The 16268-nt window shown below is 40.2% G+C and overlaps 1 protein-coding gene across 27 annotated transcripts in view; it reads right to left on the bottom strand.

The window, feature by feature from the left end:
- Positions 1-16268, bottom strand: part of PTPRT (protein tyrosine phosphatase receptor type T) — a 391962-nt gene that overhangs the window by 195179 nt on the left and 180515 nt on the right. For all 27 annotated transcript variants that reach the window (XM_085519547.1, XM_085519558.1, XM_085519559.1 and 24 more), the window contains exon 7: positions 1275-1568. In XM_085519547.1, the coding sequence (XP_085375673.1) occupies positions 1275-1568 (294 nt within the window). The remainder of the gene's footprint in view (positions 1-1274; positions 1569-16268) is intronic.

Raw genomic sequence — 16268 nt, 5'->3', positions numbered from 1 at the left:
CAAGCCATCATAATGCACAAAGTTAACCACTTTTTTTTTTAATCCTGTATTACCTAGAAAGTATTACCAGACAGGCTTGCAAGTTTGGCTGCTGCAGAAATTTTGCCTGCAAAGCTGCAAGAAACCCAACCTCAGCATGTCATAATTCCACATGGAAATGCACCGTGCCAGGTTATTTCTGCTAAAGGTTAGAAAATTTGACACCGACATGACCACAACACTAGTGAATGAGGACAGCTGGAAGCACAGCACGTGCCCATTTCCCAAAGAGGCCAGCAGAACATCCATACCACTGAAGTAAAGCCTCCAAGCATCTGTCTTCGGCCAATGGATAAGTGCTGAATATAGCAAACACCTACCTGCCACATCCTTATGCTAAAGTTTCCTTTCTATTTTTTTTACCAATCAAAACTTCTCAAAGAGACTCCAGATGTTCACTGCTGTATAAGCCACACAAAAAAAAACTAAGGCAGTAGGGATGTGCCCCCAGCTCTGCCCTGCACTCTCAACCTGCCAGGCTTCTTTGGCAAAGGAAGAGGATGATGCTAGGGATACTTATGCTGTGAGAGACAGTGAGGAGCACTATTCTTGATTTCCATTAGTGATCCATTTATGAAAATGGGATGAATACACCTGAAACATGAAGAATGTGATCCTTTAATTTTAACTGATAAGTCCAAAATGCTTTAGAAAGATTTTTCGTAACCTTGGATCAAAACTGATCTGTTCCAATATGAAAAGCAAAAAGGAAGATACTGTGCAGTGTTCAAATAGGTTTCTTTGTCAGAAGGTAGAGGAACAATCAGCACAATCAAATAGAATACAGAAATATATTCTAACAATTCAATGCTTACCGCTTATCCCTGTTGCACAGAATAGCCAACACTGAACTGCTTCTACTTAAGAAGAACACATATTTTGCTATAAACTTGCAGGGTGAAAATGTGATAATAGTCAAGTCCTAAGATCTATTTGCCTACTGGAGAATCAGTTGAAAAGCTCTCGTTTGCTTGTCCGTTTCAACAGAAAGCAGACATACCCTGTGGAAGAAAGTCTTGCAAGCAAACACACTACATGAATAAAAACAACACTCTCAAACACTTGTCCATGGATAAAAAGTCAAAATATACCTACAGCATATCAAAATCCATAGAGTTCATTCAGATCTCCAAAGAAGCACATCTACAAGAAGGACAGGTAAAGTCCTGTCTGTTAATGCATCAGTAAGCAACCCAAAACATCCATGCAGTACTGGAAAGCAACAGAAACACTACCTGCACATTTTGTCCTTGTTGTGAGTGGTGGTCCAGGTGGTCCCGTGCCTCCTTCTCCAGGGCGAGTCAGTAGCACTCTGATCTCATACTCCACATCTGGATCCAGATGCCACAGTTTGTAATTGGGAGAGTCCACAATGTGGGTTTCTGCCCAGTTCCCAGTGGTCGTTCGATACTCCACCTCTTTCAGTATGATGGGCCCGTCTCCGATGATGGAGTTGGCGTTGGGTTTGATCCACAGGTAGGTGGCTCCAACAGCCAGCAGCTCAGGAGGAGCAATAGGAGTTGGGGGTTCTGTAGACAAAAAGAAATCATGAGAGGCATGAGGCCTTCCACTATGTACCTGTAAAGCAAGTCTGCCCCCAATCCATTGTTAGTTATTGAGTTTTTCCTGTTATTTACCAAATCTTTCATTTGGAATATTCTTTTTATGAAAGTATTTATTGCTTTACAGAAATAAAACAATAAAAGGCACTATATTTGTTTTGAAGTTATTGCCCCTTGCACTGCTGTATTAATGCAACTGGTAGCATTACCAATGCAGAAACACCACTTCAAAAAATACAGTGCTTACAAAGCAACTTCTGCTGAAAATATAAAGCACAACAGTCATACATTTAAAAGAACAGAAGGTTTGTACTTATTTCCTCCTTTACACATACACATACTGGCAGTCAATAGAACATAGGAGGAGGAAAAGAAGTCTTAAATAACACAGATTGAGCAGACCTGTGTAGTGCTTAAAATGACACAACTAGCAAAGAGCAGAAAACTCAAATCATTTGTTCATTCTGAAGTTTTATAGAGGCAAACATACATGAAAAATAGGACAGATTTGCAGTGAAAGCACCGGCTATTTGTCTGAGAAGGTACTGCAGTTACAAACACTGGGGATCTTTCAGTGGTCCTGCACTCCAGGCACCACTAAAACTGACTGCGAACTTTGATAGCTCAGAGCTAAGAAAAACAAAGGCACCAAGGATTGACTGTGAACTTGCTTAATTTCATGAGCAGAAGTACCCAAATAAAGTCTGTGTGAGACTTGGAAGAGTGCCCAGATGTCTGAGAAGCATCACGAGGAACTCAGCCACTGAATATAACCTCTGTGATAGAAGAGCAAAGACAAGCACCGATATCTCAAGCAGCACCCTGTGACAAAAGCTACTGATGGTCTCCTGAGCCCTGCCTGCCTGATCATCCCCCTCTGTTGGAAATAACACCTGGGTATTGGAAGCCACATGAATAGCATATGCTTTGTGGTTTTGAAAACCCGAGCTGAACTGTGCAAGATTATGAGCAATTTCATTAATTTCATTTAGCTTTTGCTCTGCCACACTCTAATGCGGTTTGCCTTCAGCCCAGAGGACACAAAACCTATTCTCTTGTGAAAACAAAGCAACAAAAAGGACGTTTCTCTCTGAGAAAAAAAGAAACCTATGAATGTTACATCACGACATTAATTTTAGAGCCCTATGGGAATTACTCTGCAACTCCCACAGCTGATTCCTCACTGAGCACAGAAAACAGCAAGAGGGCAGAACCATGGGAATGGGGAAGAAAGGAGATGGAGCAACACGGGATGGAGGACCAGAGCACTTTCCCCTCTGGAGAAGTTTTGCAGGTTAACATCTGCTGAGTGAAGAGAAACAAATATACATAAACCACTGTAAATACAAAAGTACCAACTAAAACGTTTCCTAATTCACCTCCTCTGGCTATCTAATCACAACCAGCTATGCAGTAAAGTTATTTCTCTAAAAATAAAATAATTAGTTTTCAAGAAATGCATGTTGATACATTATCATTAAAAATCACATCATTATAAATCTTAAGTTGTTTATTGCTTGTTTCTTGGTGCAAGAGCATTAAAAGATGGACTCACTGATTTTTATTCCCAGTGCAAAAAATGACATCTTGCAAAGTCACATTACAGCTGAGCACAAGACAAATGAAATATTAAGCATCATTCTCCTGGGCTGGTGATGCTTCAACAACAGCATGATCCAGGTTACTCTGGGATTTGATTGCCAGTTAGAACAGATTTATGGGCCTGAGTTTAACTAATAGAACAGTTTGTCCTGCTAACCAGACATTAAAGTCTTGTCTAGCAAGTTTAGAAACTAATATTGCCAAAGCAATTTAAATTAAGACGGCATCCAGCATTACTTCACTGCCTACTTCAGGACAAATCTAAACCACCTCCCCTCCACCTCTGCCAAAACAGGGTTTCCATTTTCATCTACCCCTTCATTTTTGTCTCTCTAATAACATTAGAGGAAGAGATGTTGCAGAATAATGGAATATTAGGAATTGAAACTGTTGTTCTCATTTTCCAAACGGAAGGAGCAAAGATGAGCAGATGTAATTGCAATTTTTCAAGACTCAGTAACACCTCACTGCACATAATGGGCTCTTTCCTACTGGACGGCAGGCTACTTTTCAATATCACTCTTTGCCAAACTATTGCAAGTGATCTTAACTAGTTATTCACTATTTAGCACAACTAGAACATAAACCAGGACCTTTTTTTGGCCATTATAACTAAACCCACTTGTCAGTTACAGATGACCAGCCTCATGCTAACAGCTTCCTTTTGTAATTAAAACCTTTCTGCAACCTCGATTAACAGGGAAACAGACTGGGTCTGTACACATGTAATTGCAATCAGCAGTATTTTAAGCCTCATTTGATCCATCCAGCCCATATTTTATATAGCAAGCTTTGTCCACCATGTTGCTCCCTTTCAGCCTTTATCCCTCTTCCTGCAGACACTGCAGGGAAGAGCACACCTGGAACTGGGCTGCTGCAACTGGGACGGCATCTAGCCTGAATGCCAGTCCCAGGATGGACACAAAAATGAGGGTTCAAGAAAAGAAAAGACATAGTACAAGCCCAAAATAGTTACTGAACATGCATAGATTTTACCCTGCACACAAAGTAGTTCCAATTATGCAGTCAGTGATGGAATTCAGGGTGTACTCTTCTGCCCTCCATAAGAAGAGAAATACTTCACATACAGCACCCATTTTACTCTCGGACAACTGCTTCTGGGTATCTCTACCCTACTACTGGAATACTTCTCTACATGACAATTCTAAGCAATTGCTTTAATTGAGCTCAAAGGGCTCCAAAATGAGGGAGAGAAATGAGGATGAACCGAGTGCTCCGTGACAAGGCACTGGATGCAGGATGGGTGAAAAAGCTTGAAATGAGAACAGAGTTTATGTTCTATACTTAGTTTTCCAGTTGTCTGTATAGTGCAGTGGTAAAACACTATAAAGTGGACCAAAAGATGGAGAAAGTCAATAGAAGTCTGCTAAGCTCTGTCCGTTGAGATCAGTCGCGAAGGAAAACAGTATTATAGAAGACAAATTATTTGTTGGAGACACCTTCAACACGCTACTTTTTTTCTCTCCCATAAAGATGATGTAAGAAAATGTTATGTTGGAAAAAATCAACAAGTCTGTTAGAAACGTGGCAGGAAGCAGCTGGTCCATCGGTCCTTGGTAGAGGTCTAAACAGTTCTGGAGCTTTTAATGCAGCTCCCAATAAAAACATGAAATGTTACAGATTTTGATTGCTGCAGTGAAAGAAACTACAGTTATCTTCATAGGAGGTGCTGGGTAATCCTTTAAGTAGTAGATCAGTAGATCATTGATGTGTAAGCAACTGTAAAATGTACTAGATTGACTATCATTCAAGTAAAAGGCATGTAGTTGTTCTCCCAGCAGTGTGACAAATACTCCCCAATCAGCAATGACTTTCATCTCGGAAATGCACCCAGAGGTACATTAAGATTATTTCACAGAGTGCTTTTTCTGAACTCTTTTTTTGCCAACTTCAGCCCAACTTACCTCTCACATCTAAAACCCCTGTGTGAAAAAGCAAGATGAGATTGCTGAAAACTAAGCAGCCTGTTCAAAAGCCAAATAGAACTGAGGGAAAAACTCCCTTTTGGCAGAAGCATAGGAGGAAGCAGACATGGCAAAAAATGTTTGAAAATACAGTTGCAAGAAACACACTCAGCCTAACTGGAACAGAGCTAAAGCCATTAATTTTATTATCCATTACTAAATACAAACAGAAACTGTTGATTATATTCCATATGGAGATGATCATAGAAGAGGTAATACCCACTAGGACAACCAATGAGCTATTTAAATGTTGCAGTGAATGTCACTTGCATTAATTCTGTCTGAAAGTTTGTATCATCTTTAAGAAAAAAGAGAGGTGATTCCTGAACAAGCCCTTGCTTATCGCCTATTCTAAACCACTGCAATCCCAGATGGAAAGCAATAATCCCCTCACTAAGAAAAAGACCTGAGCACGAAGCTGGAAAGGAGCACAGCTGAGATCTTGCTATATCAATCCTTGTGAAAGAAGGCTGAAGTTCCATCACCATGACATCCCTGATCTGTCCAGAGGAAAAGGGCACTCTCTACTAAGAGACCTTTAGAAAACCTCCATTGTTCTCCCAGGCACCAGAAAGGAACTGCCAAAGAAGCTGTCTCAAATTGAGACATGAAAACAGGAGAATGTTGAGGGGTTTTTTTGTTTGTTGCTTTGCTCTAAATCAGAGCTTCTGATTTCTATAATAAAGTAAAAAACGCTCTATGCCAAATTGGCACACTGCCGATGTTATTTTTTGGGGTTGCTGTTGCAATTAGATGGCTGTTTTTTGCTTTTTGGTGTTTTGAGACTTCATGCAAGTATCATGACAGAAGGGAATTCTGTGAACAGCTTACATCAATTACAAAAGATTCAAGAAAATTAATTGGCAAAACTGAAGTCATGGAACATTGCTGCTTTTTAAACAGGGATAGAAGAGACCGATCTGAGAGTAAAACCAAAGGGAAAGTAGCTGATTGCTTTACAGAGAGTTAGTTAATACTGGATACTTTTTCTTGCCCTGCTTCCATAGACAGCTATATAAATGGGAACACAACATCAGCTCAACCTGATCAGCTCAAAGGTCTGTCACGCTCAAAAACCAGTTCCAAGTCTACTTCTAGCAAAGCATAAGAACAGAAGAGTTACATGTTGATTTTCTACAGCACATTGTGCTACGTAAGGACTTCCCAAGCTCCCTAAAAGAGTCTCCCAGTATCTGTATCATCCCAAGTAGTTTCACAGGACAAACCTCCAGCTGACCAGAGTCTCCACCTGAACTTAAAAATGCACCAAATGCAAGAACTCAGCTTAGAAATGTCAATAGCCGATTGAATACTGAAACATCAGAACTGTTTTCACTGTCTACTGTGATACAATTCATAAGAGAAAGGCATTAGAGAAAAATCAACCCTAAAACAGCCAGATAAAAATGTTGTTTATTTGAAAATTCATTCAGAATTCAGAATAGTAACTGTTCGTAACACTAATCGTATGACCTGATAAAATGTACAACCAAGGAGACCAGGAACCTGCATTTGCATGTTGGCCAAGAGATGATTTAAGATAAAAAAGAACCCCTATTGTTACAAGGCTGCCTGAGCCATCCAGTCTATACCTGTCACAGTGCTTGATATCCTGTAACATCAGTAGTACATGTCCTGTCTGTAGCCAGAAATCCCAAAGAGCAGCAAGACAGCTGCAGCCTGCCCAGACCCACATGCACACAGCCAAGAGCACAGGCTCCAACTACAAGCTCAACTACAGTGCTTTTCATTCTTTGGCGGTTAAAGAGCTGGGGATGGGGAGTTGCTATTTGCTGGACAAGCAGGGTTTGTGTTTCCAAACCTGATATTGCTTATTCCCCTACTAATAGGAACTGTAACCACCATTTTCTCACAGCATCCTCACTGAGCAGGTGAAACGGGTAAAGATGAGGCCAGAAGACAAATGTCAAGTTTCTTCAGAACCCTTTTTCTTCTAATAAAACAAAAACTGCAGAACAGAACATAATTGTGTGGTTTTTTGGCACAACAGCCACAAACAGTGGCTACTGAGAATGTACATAATTAAATTTACATTTAAGAATGCAAACCCAGCTGTTTTAAGAAATGAAGTGGCAACACATTGAAGTGCCACTGTTGGGATTTTTCGTACCTCTGTCCTTGAAGATAAATCTGTCACCTTAGCACAGCTGTGTTACACACCTTGTTTGTAATGACAGCTTCAAGCCAGTCATGTAAATGTCTGAACAGCATCTGTGTGACTCCTTCTACTTTTACACCCCTGTAATGAGCATTTTAAGCTCTGAATCATGGTATTTATATTGCTTATTAAGAGCACGTTACTGTTATAAATGCAGCCATTGAATTTTGCTTTCCAGTGACTGTCTGAACTTCCAGTTCCATTAACTGCACAAAGAAACAGCATGAGGATTTGACGAAATTTAGCATGAGACCATTTCACTGCACTGACAGACACGGTACTAATAGCTCTTTTGTCTATAAGAGAGACATTCAAATCAGTCTCTCGGTAATGCAATAGGCTGACAGCAATGGCATATGTCAACTGTGTTGGAAGAAATGTGCCAGTGGCGTTAATAAAGTGATTCATTAATTCACCTGCATGGGTAAATTGCACCAGTCTGCCTACTCTCAAAGAAAAGTGCCCAGAACCAGCTCTAAAATCAATAATTCTGAATATTTAATTACAGCAAAAATCCATGGAAGAGAGAGAAGACAATGCCGGGTTTCTGCAGTCTACAGAACAAAGATTCATACATCCTAAGGATGCAAAAGCCTTTCTTGCGAGAAGCTGGTTTTGTATCCCATTATCCCATTTGTATCCCAACACAGCAGTCCCAACCTGTAATCACCACCCTTACAAACATTTCACTTCTCACCCTCCACAAGCACTCCTGCACTGCAGGCAGAGGCCCAACGGGTTGTGCAGGTGTCTCGTTGGCCCTCTTGAGATCAACACTGCAGCCATTCCTGGGAACTATCAGAGGACTTTTATGTGCTTAACAATCAAAGACTGACAGAAAGAATGGGAACTTGGCAGGCTGGTACTTAGCTAAAGATCCAGGACACTGGAGTAGTAACTGGGGAGATGCAATTAGATGCTGCCATATTGTTTAATGCATTAGCAAATTAATGTCAGTCCTTTCCATGTGATACTCCTTCCAATGCAGAATTTACTAGCACACAGTAAGTAGCTTCAGTACAGTATGATACAGACCACACGTCATAGCACGTCATCTGCTTCTCACTTTTGCTTTCACAGCTAATATCTCTGCCTGCAAGGGACTGGACACAACATCATGATTTGATCAACTGTCTCCTGTCTTACAACAAAAAGGTCACCTACAAATATTAGGCAATGTCCAATGTCCACCACATCATGAGGCAGGAATTCCTTCCCAAAAACTGAAGTTGTAGAAGACTCAGTCAAAAGTACTGGCATCAATGTCATGGGGAAGCAGAAGGAGCAGATACAGTGCAGTTCTATGTGACAGATTAAGCTAGGAAATGCTTTAGTTTCCAAAAGCATAAGAAACAAAAGGTTGCTGGTATTTACAGTGGGAAAGGTGGAAAGTGGGAGGTTTTGTGTAGAAATGGAATTGCAAGTTGACAGCAAGGCAATCACAGCGATCTGGCTGAGAAGGACAGAAGTGAAAGCTGAAAAGGCACAAGTACAGGAGATCATACAGAGAATAAAAAGCAGTAAAACAAAGCCCGTATGTAGAAGGAGCAGGGGAGAAAACATATGCGATCCAGAATGGTGTCAAAGAACTAAACAAAGTGGTCAAAAAAACTCAATGCAATGGCAATAAAACAAGAGCAGAGCAGATCTCTGGGGATGGTAACTGTAATCACAGAAAGAAAAAAGAAGCTATTGGAGCAAGATAACCAATATTTGACAAGATGCTCATCTTCTGACACTCCCAAAGAGCTAATAGTCAAAAAGTATGGAATTATATCCTTTACATCTCACAGCAGGGTAGGTGTAGTACTTTTGTTCTAAAGAACTTGCAGCCTGATGAGAATGAAGAACACACTCTCTATACATTTCCCCCTTAAAAAGCAGTGGAAATACTCCTCAGTGATTTGAATATGTCTGTTCTAAATTAAGCAACAGAGCTGCCTGGGTTTAAAGAGGGGAATGCAATGAAGTTTGTTAAGAGGTAAGATAATTCAGAAAACTTCTTGAAACCTTTTTGAAAGCACTGCAGTCACCAGATAAGACAGGTGGAACAAACCCTACTTAACAAAGTTTATCTCTATCAGTATCATCCTATTAAACAGAGATTTATGAACTTACCCTGAGACCAGAAAGAGTTGGTACAGTCCATCACCTCCTACCAACTCTTCTCCTAATTGTGTTATAGGTTAAAGGAGTGGGGCACGGATACTGATTGGGAACTACCATAGCATGCTATTTCATTAGCCTTTCATACTGTTTGTCTCTCAGAAGCTTAATCTGAATCCCACCAGAGCCTCCAAGGATGCTTTCATTCTCTAATAAAGAAGAAAATAGCATCGGATTAGTTGAACAGTATCTCATTTCCCAGCGTAAATTAAGTGAATTAGATGGAAGACTGCTCTAATTGTAAAGCTTATTACAAGAACCCACATAGATTAGAACTGAATGCTTCTCTTTGAGTCATCATTTGTAGTGTAAAAGAGGGAAAAAAGAAGGTGATTGTAGACTCTCCCATGGCTCCCTAATGGCTCAGTACTGACGAGCCACAACGGTATCAAAAGAATCAAAAACCTCCACTACTGTAGCAAGACACACTCATAAGTATTGTGCTCTCAGAGTGCTGGAAGGCAACCTTTCTTTACACAGATAGGAGTGCACAGGCAGTCTCCAGCTAATCTATGCGAGCATCAAGCTCCCCAGGGTTGCGAGTAATGGCCATTTAACTCATTTTTAATGTTTGTGTGATCTTCTCAACCACAGAATAGCTACACAATGACATCATGACAAGAGAAACAGCATCATGCTCCTTGTTGCTTATGGAATGACACTATTATGGAATACCATTCTTGTTACAGACATCTTTCACGAGAGACTCAACGCAACACACTCCTATGTGTTAAGAACTTACATATCCATGAACTGATGGCAATACTCTAAAATTTAATGTGTAGCTTCTATATATTCAAGCTTGTACTAATCATCTCAAGTTCCCTCTATAGTCAATGGAGAGAAATGGACAATTTCAGACAATGTTCAAGGTAACTTTCATATCCAAGACAGATGAAGTCTCCTTTCTTATGGCTGCAACTACTCTGTACAAAGATACTGAAAACTGCATCCACATCCCATTCAAAAACAAGGAATTCTCAACAGCCAGTAGTCAGGGCCAGCTTTAGCTCTATCTCATGCTTCTAACTCTGGGCGCTACTTAAGCTCATATATCATGTGTTATTAAATCTATTTCAGCTTTCTGCATGAACAAGCTGCTAATCTCCCACAGGGACTGCAAATGTAAATTCAACAAGCACAAAAAAGTAGAAAGGCAGTAGTAGTAGTAAACACATAAACCGTGAAACATGTAATTTCAGGTCAACTCAAGTTCAAGCAGCTTCATCAGTTGCTATGCTACTAGCTTATGATGATGGGAAAGGATGGAGACAACAAGATTTTATAGGTTCTTCTAGAGAGGCTATTTAGCAACTCCGGCTTTCTGGCACATCTCTGTCTGCAGAATGAAGGATTGTCTGTCTCTAAGCTGCTGAAATGGCAAGTGACTGGTGGTATTGACTACTATGAGCAGCATGGAACAGTTTGTCCAGATTGATTAAGTAGTTTAATCCATAGCATCCTGCTAGGTTTGCAGGAAAAGCCTCAGGCAGGATTTTTCATTTCGTTTAAGGCAAATTGGGGAATTAAAACATCCCACTGCCCTTTACCATCAGCCACCTCTGAAAAGTATGTGAAAGATACTCATGCAAAGTGTAAAAAAGTCCAAGTGTGTGCTAATAGCACACCATGAAGCTCCATTTTGACATCCAGATCATAAAGGGATCTCTTCCACCCTTAGCTTATATGCCAGACTCTTGTACATGCTTCATACCAGCCAGAAAGAAATAAATCTGCCTATTACACCAAGAAATACTCCCCAAAGTGGTTATTTGTATTAGTACTTATGATTTCCAATGTGTGTTGTTGTTGTTTTTTTTTCCATGAAGAACAAACTTCCTACTTCTGAATGTACCTAACAGAACACCTGAGAGTCGAACCCCAAATACACTCCAACAAGATAAGGAATTCTTCAAAAAACCACTTTCACTGTCTGGTCCAATTAATCTTAATGTAAGTTGAATGGGGCTTCAGACCAAGACCTTCTCCTTGCTGAAATGTTACAGTCCAAAAAGTGCCTGACAATATCTGTACAGCCCTAAAAGCCCCGTTATTTCAGAGATGATACAAACTGCACTCAATTTGTTTTCTATGTACCTGCTACTTATGTTAATCATGTGAATAAAACAAAGAATTTCTTGAAGAAGGGCTTGGTTTGTGGCATGGGGACCCATGAACACTGAAACCTATCATAGGTGTACAGCTCTAATGGAGCACTGCACTTGGGAAACTGCGCCTGTTGACACCGGGATTTTCAGGCCTGATAAATCCCCATTTTATTTAAAAAGTCTCACCCTGTATCATAAACTTCCCCCTGAAAAAGTATAAAAGAGGCATTTCAAAATCTCTTTTGTGTATGAAAGAATCTATTTTGTAGCCATTAAAGAAAAGAGATTGAAGGTCTAAGACAGCAATCTACAGTGGTGAACAATGAATGACATTTCTACCCAACTATTCTTAGAGCTACCAACTGAGTGAGCAGCCAATCGCAGAGAAATTACAGGGGATGAGAAGTGAGAGCTGGTAATTTCCTCAGCTGCAGCACAATGGAGAAAATGTCCCAAACACAGAGTGCAGCTCCCTAACCAAGAGGCCAGACCACATCAATAAATCTAATAGTCCAACTAAGTGAAGGCTGGTAGGATATTTCCTTTAGACTTGAAGACCAGCAGAAATCCAAGATCCCAAAAAAGATGCTGCCATTTTACTGGTTTGGGTGTGCTTTGGCTTTTTGTCAAGCAGTCTCCCAGTATTCCCAAGGATGTCTGTAATTAGTTAATAAACTCTTTCAGTAAGTACATGTTCACTGCTTGTCCTGTTGTCACTGAGGGAGTTAGTTTGAAACAAGATCTCCTATAACCAGACAAACCTGGAAGCTTATTTGGGCATGGCTCCTGGAATACAGACTGTAACTGTAGAAGAGCTGAAGCAGGTTTTGATGTAGTGTACTGTATCTAGAAGTCAATGCAAAATTAGTATTAAGACAACTTGTTTCCTCCACAGACAAGATCTTGTACTTGAGCTTATGCAGCAGAACCCTGTCCTTCTGGAGAAGATGCTATTTCTCATTCACGTCGCATCAAGTTTCACACACTTTCTGCATGACCTCAAATCAACTTCCTCCAAATAAAATCTCCTTCATAAAAGTGTGTGTTCCAATGATATAAATGATAGACTAAAATGATTTATGGAGGAACTAATGGATGGAATATTCACTTTGCTACAAATCTTACCTAAACAGAATCTGCAGGTGTCTGAGAACCATCTGCATATAAGACTCATCAGATTATTAGTAGTTTGTTCACTGAAGGACACTTTTCTGTCCAGAGTTTTCTGCTTAAAAGTACATTATTACTCCACCTACCCATGCAAATTGAACCTGGGCAATCCTGAGCAGGTTCAGAATCTATCTGAATGTACTGATGTAATGAGCTGAGTGCTCCCCAAATGGTTTAGTTCCCTACAGACAAACATTCAGCGAAGTCTAAAAACAGAAGGGAAAATCTGTTAAGACATGCAAAGACAGCCTTGAAAACAAACAAAAACCCACAACAACCGAACACTACAATATCAAGAACAGTACAAAGGATTCAGGTCACAGCGACTCATCCTTTCAAGATGATGTGCTGTGGTACACAGGCTTTGATATACAATCTGTCAGCTTCTAATAGCAACACTCCCTAAGCATGGCCATCAAACAGGTCAAGAATCATCAAGAAAGAGCAGTTCACACATGCCTTCTGGCTGAAACAAAATCTGATTAAACACTACATTATTCCAAAGTGTGATTTGAGACCATTGCTGACAGAGAGGAGTGGATTGCACATGTTTACATGACTACACACCTGCACACGTTTGCACTGCCATACTATCTGTGTTATGGTGATAAGCACTGCACAGATAAAACTCTACACCAGGCTCATACCTGTACACACAGACAGGAGAACAGGAGCAGCACTGACTCCCAGCAGGAAGACTGGCTGGAACCTTTTTGCACCATCATCCTGTTACCAAGTACTTTGTAATCACAACAACAAAATTGAGAGCTGCCAATTACCTTAATAGCTAATACGTAATTAGCAGCAGCCTGAACAATGTGTCATCCTGTGAATGTGAAGAATCAGCAACTAAAATGCAAAATGACCAACATACTATTCAGTATGAAAAAGTGTTATGCCTAGCTTAGATGAAAATGATGACTGGAAAAAAATATGTTTTCCTCAGTAAGGGACGTTTATCACTTTGTACAAGGTCTGTACTTCTTAACTCAGTGGAGAAGTCATTAATTTAGATCCATTTGAGTCACTGATGGAAAAACAGGTTTGATTAAAAAAGCCACAGAATTTAGAAAGGTAGGCTGTGAACTCTCAAGCTGTCATTCACATTGAAGCAACACAGCAAAGGCCATATGTTGATTATTTCAGCCTTTGGTACGTACATAAAATTGAGTTAGGGTACATAAGGGGTTTCTTTTTGCCCATTACTTTGTACGTGTGGAACTCCTGCTGATGCAGATCAATGGAGAACTTTAAGCAGACAAGTCCTCCATAAGCTGTCATTTACATAATCATGAACATCTGTGCTAAAAAAGTCAGCAATTTTCTCATTATGTAATTATGAGGCACTGGGTCAAAATTCACTTTTATTACTGTCAGTAATACCTGCCATGTACCTGCTGAAACTCTCAGATTCTTAATGCCTCTCAACATGAAGCAGCATTGCACTATGCCACTGAAACACAGGTACTGTAACAAAGAGCAGCAACAGAAAACATTTAGAACTGTCCTGTTATTATATGAATGGATAAGACCTGATTAAGAGTTCAGTTTCCTACTTTCTATCTGCACAAGCAGAAACCTAGTGTCCAAACAAACTGCGGGTAATACCTGATGAGATCTCCCTCCACTGCAATAGAAAACCCTCTATTTCTTAGACTAGTGTCTAATCACAAGTGAATTGCTGCAGATAATCATGCACCTTAGAGGAGCTAGAGTAAAACACTACAGGTCAAATCTTACCCAAAGTACTTGCACAGCAAAATCTACTGCTTTGTAAGCGCCGGTTAGATTGCATTCCTCAGAGTTCTTTTCAAAGCATACCCCTAAAAACACCTCCTGGTTGAGAACAGGAAGATATGGATTATGGTATAATATTTGGCTTTAACGAACAGCATCTGATCCTCTCACTTGTTAAATATTCATCAGCATAACTCCTTGCAGAATTGGCTGATTATTTAAGAAACACAAAGATTACTTGGCTCTGTGCCTAATTCTTCCCTAGTTTACTCTGGTACAAATGCAAAATAAATGGAGTTACCACTGTGAGGTAAATAAGCCAAGTTCCTGCTCTTTTGTCCCCAAGTAATCTGAAATATTGATAAATTCTTACCCTTCATAGGCAAGCTGGTAAGAAGATAAGCACCAGAGGGAACTATTTTCTAGCAGTATCTGTGCTGTGCCTGCTCTGAACCCATTTGTTGCTTAGTAGGACCCTGGCACAGCTCCACAGCCCAACAAACATGATTAAAAATGATTTGATGAACTTAGTCTGTTGAACAGGTGGCTATAATGAGCCTGGAGAGATACGAAAACCACTGTCAGCTACGTAGAAAGAGTTGATGCTTTCTAGAAATGTTTCAACACCAACAGATCTACGAATGTGAGCACAGATAAATGTTGAACACCCCGCTGGTTGTCAGAAACTGTGATGACCAAGTGTTGAAAGTGAAGTCAAGAGAAAAGAAGCCATTGCACAGCTTCCTTTACTTTTTGCTCCAGCATGAATTAATGAGTAAGTCCTGGGGTGCTGGGAAATAGGAGATTATAAGAGAGTTTGACAGGAAAGGGTGGAAAGGATGCTACTTGGAGACAGTGGTTGCAAGCAAGGCAGTGGAGTGAAGCCGGCCCCTGAGGGTCTGGCTCAGCTCCCCAGCAAGCACAGGGAGAAGCAGAGCCAGCAGCTTGGAGTCAAAATAGGCCATGCCAACTGGATAAGAAGTGACTGGAGACAAAGGAAGTGGATGGGGAGCTACTCAAACCACTAGGCACGCACTGACAACATCCAGAACTGGCATCTCTGGGGCACTAAGATAAAATACAAGAGTCTAAAATAGAGTTGTCAGTAGATTTTTAGTTTTAAGATCACATAAAACTCCAATTTTAAGAACTAGGCAATAATTTTATAAAAGGAAATAACTGTGGCAGTCAAATCTATCTGGAGTTTCTGAGAAGCTATGTTCATTTGTAGGTATTGGAAACCCTAGATAAAGTATTATAGTATATAACTTCCAGGAAAGTTAGTTATAATTCAGAAAAAAAAGTAAACCGGGACTGATGGAACAGATACAGAACCAGACCCAGAACTGTAAGCAACCTTCTGGAATAAGCTCAATTACAAGTTGACTTGATTAATAAAAGTGAGAGAAGAAAAACGAACAGCGTTGATGAATCTGCCGCTTTCAGATTCAGCAAAATTTATTTCACAGGTTTTCCACAAGGAATTGGATTTTTAATATGTTTTGTCCATGCCTTCAGCTCCTGCTGGTGATCTTGACAGCGGCATTTTAATTTATTTGGATAACTGTTATTGAAACTTATTCAAGTAAAACACAGAACACAGTGAATCCATGCAATGATTTAGGACCATTATATATACATCTGTCACAAGCTGCCAGTGTGAATGTGATCTGCTGGGCAATCACTTCATTGGTAATAAAATTCGTGGCTGTATTTTCTT

The sequence above is a fragment of the Coturnix japonica genome, chromosome 19 (assembly GCF_054131305.1).
Source record: "Coturnix japonica strain WE chromosome 19, WE-NBRP24, whole genome shotgun sequence".
Taxonomy (NCBI): domain Eukaryota; kingdom Metazoa; phylum Chordata; class Aves; order Galliformes; family Phasianidae; genus Coturnix; species Coturnix japonica.
Note: the sequence above shows the minus strand (reverse complement) of the source record. Positions and strands in the feature narration are given on the sequence as shown.